The 18,110-nt window shown below is 42.6% G+C and overlaps 1 protein-coding gene across 1 annotated transcript in view; it reads right to left on the bottom strand.

Moving 5' to 3' along the window:
* ZDHHC7 (zinc finger DHHC-type palmitoyltransferase 7) overlaps positions 1–16,472 on the bottom strand; it is a 28,017-nt gene extending 11,545 nt beyond the window's left edge. Inside the window, exons 1-4 of the mRNA XM_063438666.1 lie at positions 16,351–16,472; positions 4,022–4,103; positions 1,196–1,518; positions 99–223 (exon numbers count right to left, since the gene is read on the bottom strand). Of these exons, the coding sequence (XP_063294736.1) occupies positions 99–223; positions 1,196–1,501 (431 nt within the window). The 5' untranslated portion in view covers positions 1,502–1,518; positions 4,022–4,103; positions 16,351–16,472. The remainder of the gene's footprint in view (positions 1–98; positions 224–1,195; positions 1,519–4,021; positions 4,104–16,350) is intronic.
* Between the last annotated feature and the right edge of the window lie 1,638 nt (positions 16,473–18,110).

Consider the following 18,110-nt stretch of genomic DNA (forward strand, 5'->3'; position numbering starts at 1 on the left):
TTAGTACACGCTGATTGGAGTCTATTACAGTACAATGTAAACATTCCAGCGAGAGATACATTAATAAAACCAATCAGTTTGCATGGCAGACACGTTACCTGCAGTGATGTGCACGCTCTGGTTTGATACTACAACATTTCGGACACTTATATATAACTTCTCCAGGTTTGAGCTGCAGACTCTCCATGTACTCCTTTGTGGCGTTTCCTTTTGGCACAGCCCCCTAGAATCATTCCAAATAATACACAAAAGGAAAATGGTCATCTACTATCAGAGATGGATTAAGATCTCACAGGGCCCTAGGCATGTCACCCGCTTAGACCCTCCTTAATTCTTTACATACGGATGGTTAAAGAGGAGGCCATGAAAACTCAGAGTTCTGGGGTCCCAGTCTAGTCCGTGGGCCCTTTTATGGTTAATCCTGCTTTGTCTACTATAAATTGTACTGACTTTTGCTACTAATGAGACACATTAGTATAATTCGTATTTAAACCAGGCAGTGTGGTCGTTAAAAGATACAATATTCAGCAATAAGACAAAAATACAGAACTACATGGAAGGAGGGGGTTTTGTGTTTGTTTAATTATTTGTCTATTATTGCAGAATATTGGCTCTGGGAATGAGTCCGCTGCCTGGTTTAAATATGGCGCAGAGGAGCCTTCCGGATAATCCCGATATTGTGATGTATGGGAATGATTGAAACCAGACACGACGAATCACAACTTTGAAAATGGAAAGTTTATAGGAGTTTTAGGATTGCGTCATACAGATGAGACAGAAGGCGACCAATTCAGCACCAGTAAAGATCTGAATACACCAATTATGGCTAGTATAAACAAAGAAACCTTTGGGGGCACTTTTCTCATCGGAAGACGAGCCTGGTAGTCAAAATGCGTTGTGCTTGCTTTTATTTTTATAGTGTAATCAGGGCTCAAAAGTTCCACTCGCCACTAGCCATTGGAGAGTACAAATTCACCCACGGAGGGTATACTATGGCTTGCATGGGTGAGTAACTTAAGGCCTGGCCAGTAGTACAGCCATGGTGTAATACGTGTGTGTGTTTAAATAAAGACATTGCATCATGGAACATTTTTCAGATGACCATAGTCTGACAGACACACACACCAAGCAGTAAATGCCAGGCGTCTACCTGTACGATTGTTCTCAGTAACAGTAAGTAGTAACAGGAACTCACCGGATCTGAGAGCATTGTTCTCAAGTGGGACGTCAATGCGAGCACGGCCATGCAGTTGAAGACGGTCCCATTAATCACAGAATACCAAAAGTCTTTGGAAGGCAGGAGCATCACGAACGTCACCACAAAATCCGCGTAGATAACCAGCATCCAAGTGATAACCGCGCACACCATCCCACAGCCGTCGCGAATAAACCACACTCTGTCGGTAAGTTCTCCTTCCGAAGGGGGAGAATCGTAGCCATCGCTCTCATTAAGCAAAGGGTGGTGTTCGACATCACGGAATCTGTGACCTGCGGACTGCATGGTGTGTGGGGTTTGTCCTGACAGAGAAAATATTTCGTAATTAAAAACTCTTAGAACACAGACTGGGCCTGCTTTCAATGAAGGTGCTCTAATCAGCTCGTGGTCACCATATACCATAGGTGAGACGTCATTTCTCTTAAACAAAGTAACTTTAAACAATTTCTGACATTATGTAGGTTTAACAATTCTAGTTTTTCTGTTTTGCTGCAGCGCAAGACACTAAAGTGAGCATTCATGTGAATTTCAAATTTAAGTCCAAAGTAGTCAATCAGAAATTATAGAAGACTTTTCAATTCACTCTGAATTCTTTATTTTAGTAAAAAGGCCTGATGGCATCCACTTCTCACTTCCTGTATGTGCAGTGGACAACTGCTTCCCCCGTCAACAAGAGAAAGGAAACGTACAGACAGATTGCATGTTCTGTTGAGGTTGGGATTCTTTTATGGATCAACCTGTGAATTCGCGACAATTGACACATAGGACTCACTAACCACTGAATTAAAACCATTGCATTAAATAATCAGCGAGCAGCGCAATTTAAAGCACTTTCCCACAATAAAACAAACGTGTTCTTTCCACGTATTACGGTTTATTTCCAATACATGGTTCGTGTTTTGTTTTCTATTGTATGAGAAGCAGCAGATCTAATGGGAAGATGTGATGCTAGGAGTACTAAGTGCACCGATTAGGTCATGCAGTCCCCACATCAACTGCTATTGATTGTGAAAGCTATAGGGAGATACGTAGTGAAGTATTATTGATTGAGAGACAAAATGTAACTGATCAGACTCTCTCTCTCTATACACAGCTCGCCCAAGGTAATGTAATCCCCAAGATCTGAACTGGCAGAGTGACCTCGGTTTGAGATAGCACTAGTCAATATCCTTTCGTTACACAGCCTTCTTTGTAAAGATGATTAAATCTCTGAGTTCTGGATGGGAACACTGAGCGCAATAGTACATTCAAGGGACACTATAGGCACCTAGACCATTTCAGCTCAGTGAAGTGGTTTGGGTGCAGTGGTAATTATTGTAGTTTTTAATAAACTGCAATAATTACATTAAAAGGGTTAACTCCACTTCTAGTGGCTGTATACCAGACAACCACTAGAGGGATTTCGGGGTCATTAGGCGACGCTATGCATCGACCAAAACCCCATAGGAAATCATTATACTTAGGAAGTCCTAATGTGAGCGTGGTACTAACAGTATAGTTTCCCTTTAAGCACTCCGTGAATTGAAGAATGGCAGAATAGGGGTAGCCAGAATTTAGATGGCAAACTGTTGGAATTGGCCACCATAATGCTTTAGCAGTAATTCTGGGGTCTAACTTTTGGCGATCGCTGCATTAGACAGTCATTCAGTTGGAAACAGAGACTGTCATTCTCCACGAATTCAGAATTAAGAAGATGGTCACCTCCCCTGAGCTCTGCCATGTTCATTATTCCTGTATTTTCACACTTAATTGCTTCTGTCAGCTAAACTAGTAGCAGAATAAAACTCGGAGTGACTATTTAGTGTTTTTTAACCAAGTGGTTGTTATCACCTGTCTGGGCCCATGTGAGTCGGTGTACCGGACACATGCGAGACCCCTGAGCTGTCCGCAGGTTCCAATGTCCAGTGCGGCTCTTGATCTTTACCGATATACAGATAGGGGTAATCATCAAGCTCTAGTGACTGCAGCTACAGACGCTTTGTCCCCCTCACTCTGCTCAGGAGATATATCAGGGAGCAGACTTGCCAGGCACAGATTCCTGGCGAGTTTCCCTGAATTTACTTACAAGGAGCCTCAGTGAGGTTAATCCCCAAACTGATGCTTTATAAGCCGTTAGTAAATATACTGAGAAATGAATGATATCTTGGCTATCTTGCCCTCTACAGAGCAATGCTCTACTAAAACAATACTTCAAAAAACAAGTTAACAATGAAAAATTCAAACCCCTTCAACATGCTGTATGTTACGTGTCTCAGAGTGACAGCGATACAAGGCTAGCTGGCAATGGGCGCGCAATCTCACACAGCAAATCATTTTTACTGAGCTGCTACGACCACAAAACAACCAGCAATTGAAATTAAACTGGATTCCAAATGTAAGCATTGCTTGGAATCAGAGTACTTTTTATGAGATCATATTTTACCAGCGACCGTATAAAACCATGAGACGAGAGAGAGAGTGAGAGAGAGAGAGAGAGATATTGCTATTTTAGAAAACGTGTGTACGGACAGTCACAAAGTAACGCTGGGTGAGAAGGATGTATAGGCCCCATGATAGTCTACCTGCCATCTGATAAACCCACTGTGACACAAACATTACAAAACACAGGTAACATCAACGTGGACCAGAAATCAAGGGTGAGGTGATGTTTTCTGAAAAACATTCATATCAAACAATGACAGCAGCTAATGTGTCACTTTAAATATTTCAGTTAACGACAAACATAAATTAGGAAAAAAACTAAAATCTGAACACTGGAAGATACACTCGTTAACAAACATACACACAGAAACGTGCTGGACTTACCTCACAGATTCTGTGAATGTTATTTTGACATAGCAGGCTGTTTGTGGGCTCCCAAGATACAATGAATCATGTCTGTTGTGATCTAGGAAGACAAAAATGAAAGAACAGCTTTAGTATTTACACCTCAAGCAATACTGGTGCCAAGCGATTCCCTCCCACAGATAGTAGGAGGGAGACTTAATGCTTCATGTCATTCACTTCCATCAGAGCCCGAGGCCGGGAACTTGCTAAGGAGCACGATCAGTTATATTAACCGACGGCTCCAAGCAGGTGATAATAATCACAGCAACCGGACAACAGTCACAAATCGTTTTCAAACCTCGGAAAAAAATGGTTATACCGCCTTTACTGAAGCCGTCGCATTCTTTGCATACTACATTTTCCCATGATACTTTGCCAGCATTATGGCAGTAAACGCATGATGGGAAATGCAGTCCACATCATCTGGAATGCCAAAGGTTGTCTACCTCACTCTAAGTAATATAGCTTATAGGGCTAACTCTTCCTGTGTGGCATGGTGTCGAAAACATGACATTTTTGCCACACTACAATAGTTAGTCCAATAAGTCTCATTACTTAGAGTGGGGTAGATATGTACATAATTAAATTACCCAAAGCAAGAGTGTGTTAACACAGCAAAAACTTCAAAACACGTTTTACTGGGAATGTAACCAAACTGGTTCAACCAACGATGACAAACACGCACTTCTAAACATACCAGCAGGAGACAGTGACGGCTTCAGACACACTGTGGGAGGAATGTCACAGGTTCCCATGCGGTGCGACCGTTAATATTAATCTGGTCGTGCACACGGTGGCTGCGGTACGAGGCCGAGGGGAATAGTAAGAATTCCTTGCAGTGTGGAACGTGGAGCTGTTCATATTAGCTAGCGATTTCTGTCAATGCTGCATCAAACATACTGTTCGGTCATATCGAATGCCACTCTCAAAACCCAAGTAACAATTTAACCCACACATTGGACGACAAATTCTTCCCAAATAAATGCACGTCCTGGAGCAGAAATCAGGTTTTGTTTTGTTTTTTTGCAATTGTCACTTGTAGCCTCAACTTTTTCTTCTTAACAGATTATCGTGGCCTACAATGGTCTGTGCACATTATATTTTAAAATCTACTCTGTGCCCATATGACCACATTATTTATAAACTGGGTATATGCCCCGAGGAAGTGTTTAACCTAAAACATCTTTAACTTATTTAAGAAATACATAACAATAGGCACATGTAGAGACAGGCCATCACTTTTTGAACCTAAGTAAACACCTGCACCAAGTGGTTTCTATTTATTTAATTAAAGGTGATAAACTAGTTCAAATATTCAGGACGCTCAGCCCAAGGAATGCAATAAATATAATGTACAAATAATAAAGTGCTAATTAGAGGCTTGGTAGCATGATGTAAATCAACATATAAAAAGAGATGGTGATTATGCTGAAAGGAAACCGCTTTCAACGCATCGTAACCACAGGGCGCAGTCCTTCTGTCTGGGCAAATCAGGACTGACTGACATTACGTGCAATTAACCATAGACAGTTCGTATTGCGCCATAGGAGAGGCCTGACCATTGTTTTACTGCTGGAACCAACTTTTGTATAAAACCACCATAACCCACTGCTAATGAACTTCATGGTCATATTTATTCTAAGCATAGATTCCTACGTAACACAGGAAAAACGTCAATCACCATAACCACTAGAGGAAAAGAAGGAGTGGTTATAACAACATCATTAGGACACCTCCGTTAGAACCAGAGTTCAATAAACAGAATGCAAGACACAAGGGGGAAAAAAATAAAAAAAGGCCCCAAACCCAACCATTAAATCAGAAATGTGAAGATAGAGCATTAACTGGAAATATCTCCTCCGATAGAATGAATAGATAACCAAATTACAGGAAGCAGAGACCAAGTTGTTACAACTGGAGTTCATCGTATTTCAAGACAGGAGGTGAAACAAGGAGGGATTAATAGCAGATATGCCTCTATCCTCACAACATATCACGGCTTTGAACAAATGTTTAAAATAGGCTCCAACGGCCCATCTGGTCATATTCAATAACCTCATTAACAACGAAAGACTAAGAAAAAGTGAAAGAAAATGGATTAGAAGGAACATAGAGAAGGTTAATTCTTCCAGTTCTTCAGCTGACAGAATTTTTGGGCTAGGTTTTTTTCCCCTCTCTTTCACCCCCCCGAGTGTAGCCTGTTATAGGGGAACGATTATCAAAACCCAATTTTAGTTTAGTTCCACGAGGAGACACAATAAACAATGGTATTTTAGAGCAACTAGGATTGTACAACACACACACTGTTGTCGTTCAGATACACAATAATGATTTCAGTTTTAAGTGTAATTTTTTGACAATAGATGAACTCTCTGCCTTCTGCCAGTTCCAATATATATCACTCACATGAAATACCTTATTAGCAGATTAACACCACAATATGAATATGTACAATTTATAACACTAATAAGTAGTGATGTCCCGAACAGTTCGCCGGCGAACATAGCGTGTTCGTGGTCGCGAACACGCGCGATGTTCGGTCCGCCCCCTATTCGTCATGGAGGTGGGAAGATCTGGGAGGGAGGGTCTGCTGCTGAGTGGCTGGAATGTGTCTGCTGACTGTGAGGTACAGGGTCAAAGTTTACTCAATGATGACGAATAGGGGGCGGACCTAACATCGCGCGTGTTCGCGACCACGCTATGTTCGCCGGCGAACGGTTCCCGGCGAACTGTTCGGGACATCACTACTAATAAGTTATTCCATACTACAGAAAGGCCCTGTCTTGCGATAACAATTGGTTTCAATCCTGCTAGAGAGATGATATTTTAATCGTTTGCTCGTGTTTTAACTTATAAAGTAAATGCGGGTTGCCATGGCAATCGCAAGTCACCCCAACTCCATGAATTTAATAAATAATTTGATAGTCTGTGTAATTTCCCTCCCTGGAAGTATCTCTCCCTATACGAGACAGACATTAAATTCTGCAGTTGATGGTTTCCGTGGCAACCAGTTTGTAACTTCTGTATATAAGAGAGTTTACGAATTTTAAGTTATCAGTGTAATGCATAGTCCACATGTCGGTTTGCTTTGGAGAAATAGATATGTAAAAATATTAAGGGTACGATTCAAATGATACAGAACGCCCACTCAATTTAAAGAGGGATTTAAATTGCGGACGATCTGTAAGCCTCTAGATACCATTGATAAAGCCTAAATATTGGCAAAACGCGTTTTGTGATCAGCTTATATACTACTGGAGGACTCTGGTACCTAAAGGATTTCGCAAGACGCCACCCAGCCAAAGTAAGGTACCAGAAATCAGAGGAATGTCCACATTCACACAGACAACTGCAAGGAACATGGGAAACAAGGGGTCCATATCTGATATTAATCTGGATTAAACTGGATTTATTTGAAATGTTTTCTCAGAAAGCCTAGGCTAGGTTTTATTTTGTCTTTTCTATATTTATTATTTACCGGACAGCAATATAAATTGAAGTTAGAATATGTCCTGAGTTTGGAACGCGTATGATGGCATGCTGGTATTTATATGGGTGCTGTATACAGGTATGTGATATAAGCATCTAAAATCATACGAATGAGGAAATGAGGATTGTTCATTCGTGACCCAACATGAAGATATACACTAAATGTACCAAGTCTGGCCGTCTCTAGTTTTAATTAAGGTGGCCCAACGAGCGAGAAGGATTATTGCTTTCTTGGCACAGCCTCGGTTAACTTTAACAATTCACAATAAGCCAGAGGCGGGTTCCCCTAATAGGGCAAAAAAAATAAATCACATCAAATCAAGCAATGCTGGAGAAGGGGGAATGTCATCAAATTAAGCACTATCTCAAGGACATTGTCACATCTGGGTCACTTGCCAGTCTCACGGCTTTAACGTCTCCTCCAATGCCAGAAGCACCAGCGATATAAATATAAATTAAATCACACTCCACACGGAGCATTCAGAAAACAGGATATTCTATCCCATTTATCACTTTATAGATTTCATCAGATATATTATGTTATTACATGACTTTATTTCTTTATATATGGACTACAATGGTTTGAAACCCAAACTACAGAAGTCACATAAATATGACACGGTGTCCTCTTGATAGAACAAGACATTTGGTGTTAGCGCCAGTTTAACCGTTAAGCATGGTTATTATATATATATATAGTTAAACTGCTAGCAAATGTATAACCTTATTTTGAGATTAAATGGATGCTAAAGGCTGGAACTGATCACATTGTTAATGCACTACACCAAAAAAATTTAAATTCAAATCTTTGAAGCCGAATCTCCTCCCATTATTTCCAATGAGTGACAGCACTAAAAGATGTTTATGGGAAATGTGGTTCAGCACTAGTGCTAGAAGCCTTAACACAATCTGGGAATGAAGGCACAGCACAAGCTTACAAGATGCAGCTCGCTCCGTTCATGGTTCTTATGAATGGTGCTAAATAATGGCCAAAACAAAAGGCACTCTCAGAGACATTACAGACGTCTCCCAGGGGTAGGTGGGTCATGTTCAGCTTGTGTGTAAATATCTTTTTGGAGAGGGTACTATGACTATGGCCAGTGATGTATTTAATTAGGGGATTGGGTTTATTGTTCTAAACGTTTGGGGGGTTTTAATAGCAGAATGCCAAGAGACAGAGGCAAACGATCTGTCTGAATCATAAACTCTGCAAGGAGCGTGCCTTGGCAGTGCGGAGCGTGCCTTGGCAGTGCGGAGCGTGCCTTGGTAGTGCGGAGCGTGCCTTTGTAGTGCGGAGCGTGCCTTTGTAGTGCGGAGCGTACATTAGCAGTGCGGAGCGTACATTAGCAGTGCGGAGCGTACATTAGCAGTGCGGAGCGTACATTAGCAGTGCGGAGCGTACATTAGCAGTGCGGAGCGTACATTAGCAGTGCGGAGCGTACATTGGTAGTATGGTGCTGGGAGTGTGCTTTAAAAATCCCATAAACATATAAAAGTAGACCCTTACCATGGGTTAGTGGGCTCGCACAGATTGGGAAACAAAGAGGACCGGTCACTTTCTCAATCCTAGCACAATAATAGCTAACTAAAAGGGAACTATATGTTGTACAAAAAATATTTTTAAATTTTTTATAGTTTATTTTATTTTCATTAATATGCTGGGAAGGTAGATAATTTATGCATTGCTGAATGCATGGCGCACGCTTTTTCTTCATTACATGCCTGACCGCGCAGCGTCATGGAGTCACGGCCATGTGCAGCTGCATTTTCACCTCAGTAAAAGCTGAAATAGCATTTAGTGGAGTGAAGAAACAACGAAACATTGCTTCACTGGAACTGACAGTTCTGCTAAAAGGCACGTTTAACATTTAAACAACACACTGCGCTCCCTGAATTGTCAGAAATGTACAGAATAAATCGGAGAATTCACCTGAAAAGGAGATTGCGTGTCTATGTTAAGGGGAAATTATTTTTTTTAAATAAGTTTACTTATCTCCTATATTTAATAACATGTGTTAGTAAAAGCAGAGCTGGAACTGCGTGCGGCCATCTTGGTTACCTGTCCGTTATTGGTATAAATTCTGCCCCTTGCACCTGGCACCTTACAGAGATGATACAATTGCTAAAATTTCAACATTTAAAAGAAAACAGAGCATCGCTCTGAAAACAAATTTAAGAAGTTATACGTGATTGTCAAGGTTCTATTCGACAGTTTAATTTCCAAACAAATAATAGTTTCACAGGATCAAGGCTTTAAATTCAGAAACTATAAGATAGCCATTTAAACGGAGTAACGATATCACTGCAACGGAAAATAGAATTCGAAGAAACATTCCATACAGATGTAAAACACATTGCAGAATATAATGTAGTAATTACTCAGAAGGTTAATGGCGAATACAATGGAACGGAGAGAAGCTTTTCAAACTAATCTGGTTTTATTGCTGACTTTCTGTTCCCTTTTATAACCTGTGCGTATCTGATTGTACCAGCCACTTCCAGCTCTCCCACCAACATACAGAACATTTCAAGGACTTTACGATAGTCCCATAAGGACAGTGTGCAGCCAATCCGGCCTGCTGCAATAATCGTCTGTATGAACAGATACATAGATTGGATTTCATCATTTGTAGGGTCAATATTTATCGCACTATTTCAAGTCTAGTATAATCTATCGTTCTCGTGAGGATCTAATGGGTAATGCCTAAGGATTTCTAGAACAGAATAATTCAGGGTTATTGTCAGAAATTCTAAGTGAATTTCAAATTTAAAGGGACACTATAAGCACCCAGGTCACTTTAACTCATCAAAGTATTCTGTGTGCAGTGTCCCTGTCTGTTTGCATGGCTGCGTTAAGTCCACCTCTAGTGTGTTCCAGACAGCCACTAGATGTGCTTCCTGCTTCCTAATGCAGTTTTACTCCGTGAGATAATGGTGCTTTGACACTTTGCATGAGGAGACTCTTTAATGCGCATGCGGCGAGTTATACGCGTTTGGTCAGACAAGCTAGCTCCATGACATAGCAGGAGGAGGAGACATAGCCAGCAGTGAGGGGTTTTTAACCCTTTATATACTAAGGGGGAGGGGGACGTCACCTTCAAAACAAGGGATTGAGACACAATAGCGTTATCGATACAGTGTTTCTTTAAGGTGAAAATACCCAAAATAGAATAATTCTCCATGTTAATTCGATCTTTCAGTTTGGATGTTTTGACCTTAAATTAGAATTCCGGGGGGCGGAGCCTGACCAGGGAGCTGAGCAGACACGTTTACGGAGAGCTCCTGAGCCTGATCCCGGTTTTAAGCAAAAATCAGGGGGTAATCTACAATTTCTGCACCCCAGTTCACCCTGCCTTGTCACACAGGAGCAGGGGTACCGGGAGACACCTTGATCGCCTACATGCCCGCTGTGATGCTGAACCGGAGGGCCGAGGCCTACATCTCGCAGAGCTGGAGAGAGGCGGCCGCTCTCCCAGCTCACCGATCCTCACAGCACCCGCAGTATCGGACCTCCCTCCCCCCCCCAAGACCGGCGGGGGTTATCCCGGTCCCCATCGACATGTACCATCAGCCCACAAACGATGCAAAAACCGACGACACTCCACAACAGGCTCCGCACCAGCAGGCTGTAAACCGCAAAATGGCGACCACAACCCTTACCACGGAGCCTGCAGCAACTCAACCCCTCCATGAACGCCTGGATGCTCTGCTGAATAGTTTTTGGGAGAAACTGGAGCAGCGGCAATTACAACAAACCCCCAACCAACCTGCAGTAGTGGGGAAGCGGGAGACTGCGAGCCGGAGAGGGCAGATCCCGGACATGGCCGCCAATTATTCAATGGCGGAGTGCCCTTCTAGGCAGAGGCCCAACAGGAGATTCTCTCCAAACCACCAACCACACCGCAGGAGGGTCGCCCGCCGCCGGCGGCGGAGAACCATCAGATCCCTCCACAGCGCCCACAAAGGGAAAGACCCGGCCCAGAGAGGTACCCGTGTCTGTGGACACGAGGTGGGGGCCCAATGTAAAGCCTGGAGCTGGGGAGAAGCTTCTCACCGCACTCAATCCTTCTGCACGTTTACCCCACTGACTGACGTCTATCTCACTACACTGCCGAACAACCGACCATCCATCCGTCCAACACCAACCTTGATCCTGACCGGCATCGGCTGAATGTTTCCAAGAACTCAGACAGAATAGGCCAGTGCTACCATTCCCAGCGACACAGCTACCTTGCCTCCTGACGGAATCGGTTAAGCTACCTTGATGGACTGGCACTGTGCTGGACTTTCCCACCTAACGATCTGAGCAGCTGCTCTTGCCCTTAAACGCCATGCACCATATTTTGAGTTTTATGTCCTTTTCTTTTATAAATTGTCTTTCATTTCTGCATATGTGACCCACGTATGCTTACTACTGCACTACTAGGTTATGCTACCTTAGTTAATCATTGCCTAACGTGGTTTAGCGCTGTATTTTAACCAATTTACTCTCTTCGTTTATAAGCAAAATACACTAACCTGTCCGCACAGTCACCAATATACGCATGTAATGATGTTAGAACTGTATTAAGTTTAACTGATAATACTCATACGACTAGTCTTCTGTTCTGGCTGTCTAGACATACGGCACATCAGGCTCACATTTTGCAGTCACACTGGCTTAACTAACCAAGCATCGTAGCATTTTGAGCACCTAACTAGCTTGGAAGTAGGCTATGTCATTTTTGTTAACCCTTATTTGTTACGGTTTTGCATAGGTTCAAATACATATTTTATTTTTTTCTCTTATAAAAAAAAAAAAGAGGCATAACTAATCTGGAAATGTGACACATTACTGATGTATTACTCCAAAGCTGTAACCCATTTGAACATTTTCCCTGTCTTCTCTTCTGTACCCTATCTCACATGCCTTCAATAAAAAACAGATTGACAAAAAAAAAAAAATTAGAATTCCAGCTTGAATTCCCATCAATTTTCACTTTAGTAAATAGTCCTGTATAACACAGTATGATAAAAAAATATTTATTTGTCTGATTCATGGATGGCCGCGAATGAATGCAAAGAGACTCTGTTGACACATTACAGCAAATCTCTGATATTCTAGACTGGTTTTCGCTTTGATTACAGTTTGAAATATTACGTGTGTTTTTTCTCTCCACGCACTGTGTGTGTGTTAATAGTTATTCACAATATTGCCCACTATAACCACTTCTGTACTTGTTTCAGTGATTGTCTTTGTTCTTTCCCCTCCCCTCCTATTTGTTTGTGTACCCTTTTGTCCATTTGCCATGGGTAACTCATTTTACAGAAGAACATCTTCCAGAATTTTAAAGAATTAGAAACTAATCCCAATATTAAACTTCACCTTACGGTACAATCTATTCTAGAAGAACAAAAATGAGGCAAACCTTAACAAAAACATAAGGAAAGCGTCAAAAGCAAATAAACAGAAAAAAAGTTAATAAAAGCAAAGGCTCTGCCATGGTCACAGCTAAGGACAATGCATAGATACTATGTCACAGGCCGCGAGGAGTGTCACGTGTGTGTGTACTCTGAATGCTGTGTCATTGACTCTATGGTTTTTACTTATCTACGGAACGCGCCGCCCGGCTATGAATTCTATAGGAGAATTGTAAATGTAAAAAAATCACAACCTAATGTCTCTGTCTAAGACAAGACAAACATACCTCAACAATAACGAATTGTACCTTTGAACAGCGGATTCTGTTTATGTATGAAGAATCAGTGATCGGTGAATTCTAAAACGATCTAAGACACGTTTTACCTCCCGCTTTCAACATTTCCAGAAACTGCCATTTAAAGGGACGCTACAGTCACAAAACAACGTTAGCTTATTGCAGCAGTTTTGGTCTATAGATCATGTCCCTGTATTTAGAAGGTCACACCTCCCTGCATATGGCCTACACACTGTATAAAGAGAGCTAATGTTTAAACTTCCTCTATTGCACAGACTGTTTATTTTAAATGTCTTATCCCCTGCTATGTTAAATAGCTTGCTAGATCTTGCAGTAGCCTCCTGTGTGTGATTAAAGTTCCATTTACAGAGCAGGCAATATAAACTTCTAAAGTAAGTTAATGTCTGATTAATACTTGAACCATTTGACACCATGCCAGTGTCAGTCACAGCTAGTGAAAGTGATGCTAGGGCTGTCTGGCCAGAAAATAAATGATTTAACTCCTAAATGGCATAGAATTGAGCAGTGATCCATACACTAAAATGCTTCATTGAGTCAAAATTATTTTGATGTCTATAGTGTGCCTTTAAAGCAGACATTGCTTAGAGCAGGGAGTCCCAACCCAGTCCTCAAGTACTTTTTCTAAAAACACCTTGGCTTAGGCACAACTGGGTCATCCCTAAATCCTGGACTGTTAGGGGGTACTTGAGGACTGGGTTGGGAACCACTGCCTAGTCAAGACCCCACATTGAGCTGCATTACGAGGACTGTGATTGTTCAGGCACAGAAAGAATGGGTGGGGTTAAAAAGGGGAGAACGTTAAAGGCTGCAAACGAGATCTACGGCTTTTACAAGCTGTTTTTAGATATAACTCCATTTTAAAAATGCACCATTAAATGCATGCATGTTTTCATTGTAACTGTATTTACTAAACAGTGGGTTATTTTTTTTTTTTTATTTGGACAGTGAAGTGTCCCATTAAACTTACACGCAAGAATTCGCCGGCCATAAATCAGTATGGGAAGTCTTGATGGATTCTGATTGGACAGAATCACCAAGAAACCGGAATATAGAGTGGGTTTTAAACGGTAATTTAAGGTTATTAAGCTCCTATCACTTTCATGCAGTGGGAAAATACATACAGACCAATCAGAAACTTGTACTGTGCTTACGAGAAGGGATCTCCTTAAGCCATATCTTTACACGGCTATTGTAACAGTGTTACTCCTTTAAATAATCAGCTTTGTTACCAGCGTCCTGCTGTTCTGTCAAGATTTACATTGTGCTGTGATAGGTTACTACTGAGCTGTCTGATCCCCACACACCCAATTTATTTATAACAATCATGAGGCATAGGGTGTCACGCTTTATAGTAAATCTTGCTTGTTTATTTGTGCACTCACAGAATGCCTGTCATACGACATCACAGGCTGAATAGCTTTGTTTAACCCCTTAGACTCAGACAAGGGAGAATATCAAATGCTATACAGTCCCTATCTAGTGAGCCTGCCCTTTAATGTGACCGTTTCAGCAACAGGAAGCCACTGGGGGCCAATATCGTACATGAACCTTTGTTTGTTTGTTAGTGTCCCCTCACTGCAAAGTGGATAAACTAATGTGAAGACTGTCGGGAATTTAAAGGGACACTATAGGCACCCAGACCACTTCATGTCATTAAAGTGATGTGGGTGCAGTGTCCTTGTCCCCCCTAGCCCTGCCAAGTAAAACATTGCCGTTTGGTTTACACCGCCGGGTTAAGATTGCCTCTAGTGGCTGACTCTCAAACAGCCACTAGAGGCGCTTCCTGGCCTTTAACAGAGTTTAACCCCTTAAGGACACATGACATGTGTGACATGTCATGATTCCCTTTTATTCCAGAAGTTTGGTCCTTAAGGGGTTAAAACAACGTTGTGCATCCTACCGCTTTGCATTAGAACATCCAGAGTCTTCTAAAACCCCATGGGGAAGGTCTAATGCTCGCCGCGCATGCACATTAGGTCCCCCTCATTGGTTGGCATCGGCAGAGGAGCACTTTCCAGCACCAAGGGACATCGGCGCGGGAATTGGGTAGATAAAAAGAAAGTGCCAGAGGGACACTTTAGTGTAAGAAATATATCTATGTATTCCTAAAACTATAGTGTTTATTTAGGACAAAACAGAAAATATGGAAACATTCTCAAAGTCGGCTATTCTTCCAATTTGGCATTACATTTATGTAATTCATGACAATTCTCAGTTTAGTGAATAATCCAGTTATTGCTCAATTTTACCACGTTGCAACTGCAAACATTGGATCCCTTAACATTACAGTCTGACCTTTGACTCATTGTAAAATGATCCTTTTCCTCTTCTCCTTCACATATTGTGTATATATATTATATATATATTAAATGACTTGCACAAAACATAGAAACAATAGCCACATTGTAAAGCCTAGATTTTATATAAGATCTGCAAAACCAATTCCTAGCGTTATAGACATACAGAAAACAACCCAGTACCCCTTATTTGTTCATGTAATAGTGGTATTTGTAGTATTCTGAGCTGCAATATACAGTATATCAGTATTAACCAATTTACTATTAGGCACAGTAATAACAGACATACATTGGGGTCACACCCTTATCCCAGGGTGAAGCTAATGATCCTTGCCACCTGGCCCCAATAAAGAAACACTTGCTGAGAACATGCTTGTCAACCAAAACTGCCAAATCACTATGCCAATAGACTCTACCTCTTACAGATTGCTAGCTCTTCTGCCTAGACTCAGCCAGTGATGTGTCCTGATACATTGTTACATACTATATTGCAATATACAGTGCAGTGTGAGTCCTCCCATGGCCAGTGTTAGCCTAATCCTACACCTAGCCCTCAGGCAGGGAGGATTTGCTGCTTGGCAGACATGACTGGCCCTTTGTGTGCACTGTGTGTGCTTGGCACGGCCTGGCATAGCTTGGCACGGCCTGGCACGCTATGAATCCAGCTATTACACAGTGATTGTACCCTGGGAGTCCCAGATTGATTGCTGACATGCCAGGCCTGGGGGCTGCACTGATTGTGCTCCCACCCTCCAGCTCTCACAGCCAGCTATCCTCTCCCTCCCCCCCTTATGGGGTCCCTTACCTAGTCTCCATACCCGGCCTCCATCATTGTCCCTTTATGTGACCGGTGTGATGGGAAAGTTGTCTCCCTGTGTGTTAGTACATCTCTCGGAAGGAGCACTCAGGCTGTGTGAGGCTGGGAGGGGGAGGGAGGAGGGCAGCTGAGTCCTGGAAGGTCCATAAACAAGCACTGACTATCTACCCTGCAGGTAAAGTCATTCACACTCACACTGTGTCCTGTGACTGTCTAATTACTGCCCCTGTAATCAGCAAAAAGCAAGTCTGCATTTATTATAAACAAATAATAATCTGTTACTGTTCAAATATCACCACCTGCAAATAAAACATTGTATTCTCATTATGTCACTAGTCTAATACTATCCTTACCTGTTTGTGTCATTTTACCCCACTCCCTCTAACATGAATGCAGTATGTGTGTTAGTGCAGTGAATGCAGTGTGTGTGTGTGTCAGTGTAGTGAATGCAGTGTGTATGTTAGTGCAGTGGATGCAGTGTGTGTTAGTGCAGTGTGTGTCAGTGTAGTGAATGCAGAGTGTGTGTCAGTGTAATGAATGCAGTGTGTGTCAGTGTAATGAATGCAGTGTGTGTCAGTGTAATGAATGCAGTGTGTGTCAGTGCAGTGAATGCAGAGTGTGTGTCAGTGCAGTGAATGCAGAGTGTGTGTCAGTGCAGTGAATGCAGTGTGTGTGTGTTAGTGCAGTAAGTGTTAGTGCAGTGAATGCAGTGTGTGTCAGTGTAGTGAATGCAGTGTGTCAGTGCAATTAATGCAGTGCGTGTGTTAGTGCAGTTGATGCAGTGTGTGTGTGTTAGTGCCGTGTGTGTCAGTGTAGTGAATGCAGAGTGTGTGTCAGTGTAGTGAATGCAGTGTGTGTGTTAGTGCAGTGTAGTGAATGCAGAGTGTGTGTCAGTGTAATGAATGCAGTGTGTGTCAGTGTAATGAATGCAGGTTGTGTTAGTGCAGTGAATGCAGTCTGTGTGTGAGTGCAGTGAATGCACTGTGTGTGTGAGTGCAGTGGATGCAGTGTGTGTGTTAGTGCAGTGGATGCAGTGTGTGTGAGTGTAATGAATGCAGTGTATGTTAGTGCAGTGAATGCGTGTGTGTGTGAGTGCAGTGAATGCAGTGTGCGTGTGAGTGCAGTGAATGCAGTGTGTGTGTAATGAATGCAGTGTGTGTATGTGTTTAGTAGTGTATGCATGTAAATGTAGTACTAGTAATGTAAATGTATTTTTGTTATTCCCCCCTCCCTGTTTCTTACCTGGTTCAGGGAGGGGGGAAGATCCTTTGATCCCTGGTGGTCCGGTGCCATTGTAGGGCCCCCCGGCTCCCTATACTTGCAGAGGGGGCCCAGCGGACTGCAGGAGCACTTTACAGCATTTCCTGCTCTCACTCCCGCGAGATGTGGTGTGCGCGCCGCGCGGAGCGTTGCCATGGCAACGCTCTAACGGCCGCACGTCTCGCGGGAGTTAGAGCGAGGGAAATGCTGTAAAGTGCTCCTGCAGTCCGCTGGGCCCCCTCTGCAAGTAGAGGGAGCCGCGGCTGCACATATATATAGCGATGATCGCTATATATATGTGCAGAAAGTAATTGTGGGGCTCTGGACTGCCAAAGCAGTCCGGGCCCCCTAGGACCGCCGGGCCCGTGACAACCGTCACGGTTGTCACCACCTGATGGCGGCCCTGACTGTGTCACTATACCCCACTCCCTCTAACATGTAAGCTGATTGAGCAGGTCCCTCAATCCCTCTGTTCCTGTGTGTCCAAC

This window comes from Pelobates fuscus, chromosome 12 (assembly GCF_036172605.1).
Source record: "Pelobates fuscus isolate aPelFus1 chromosome 12, aPelFus1.pri, whole genome shotgun sequence".
Lineage (NCBI taxonomy): Eukaryota > Metazoa > Chordata > Amphibia > Anura > Pelobatidae > Pelobates > Pelobates fuscus.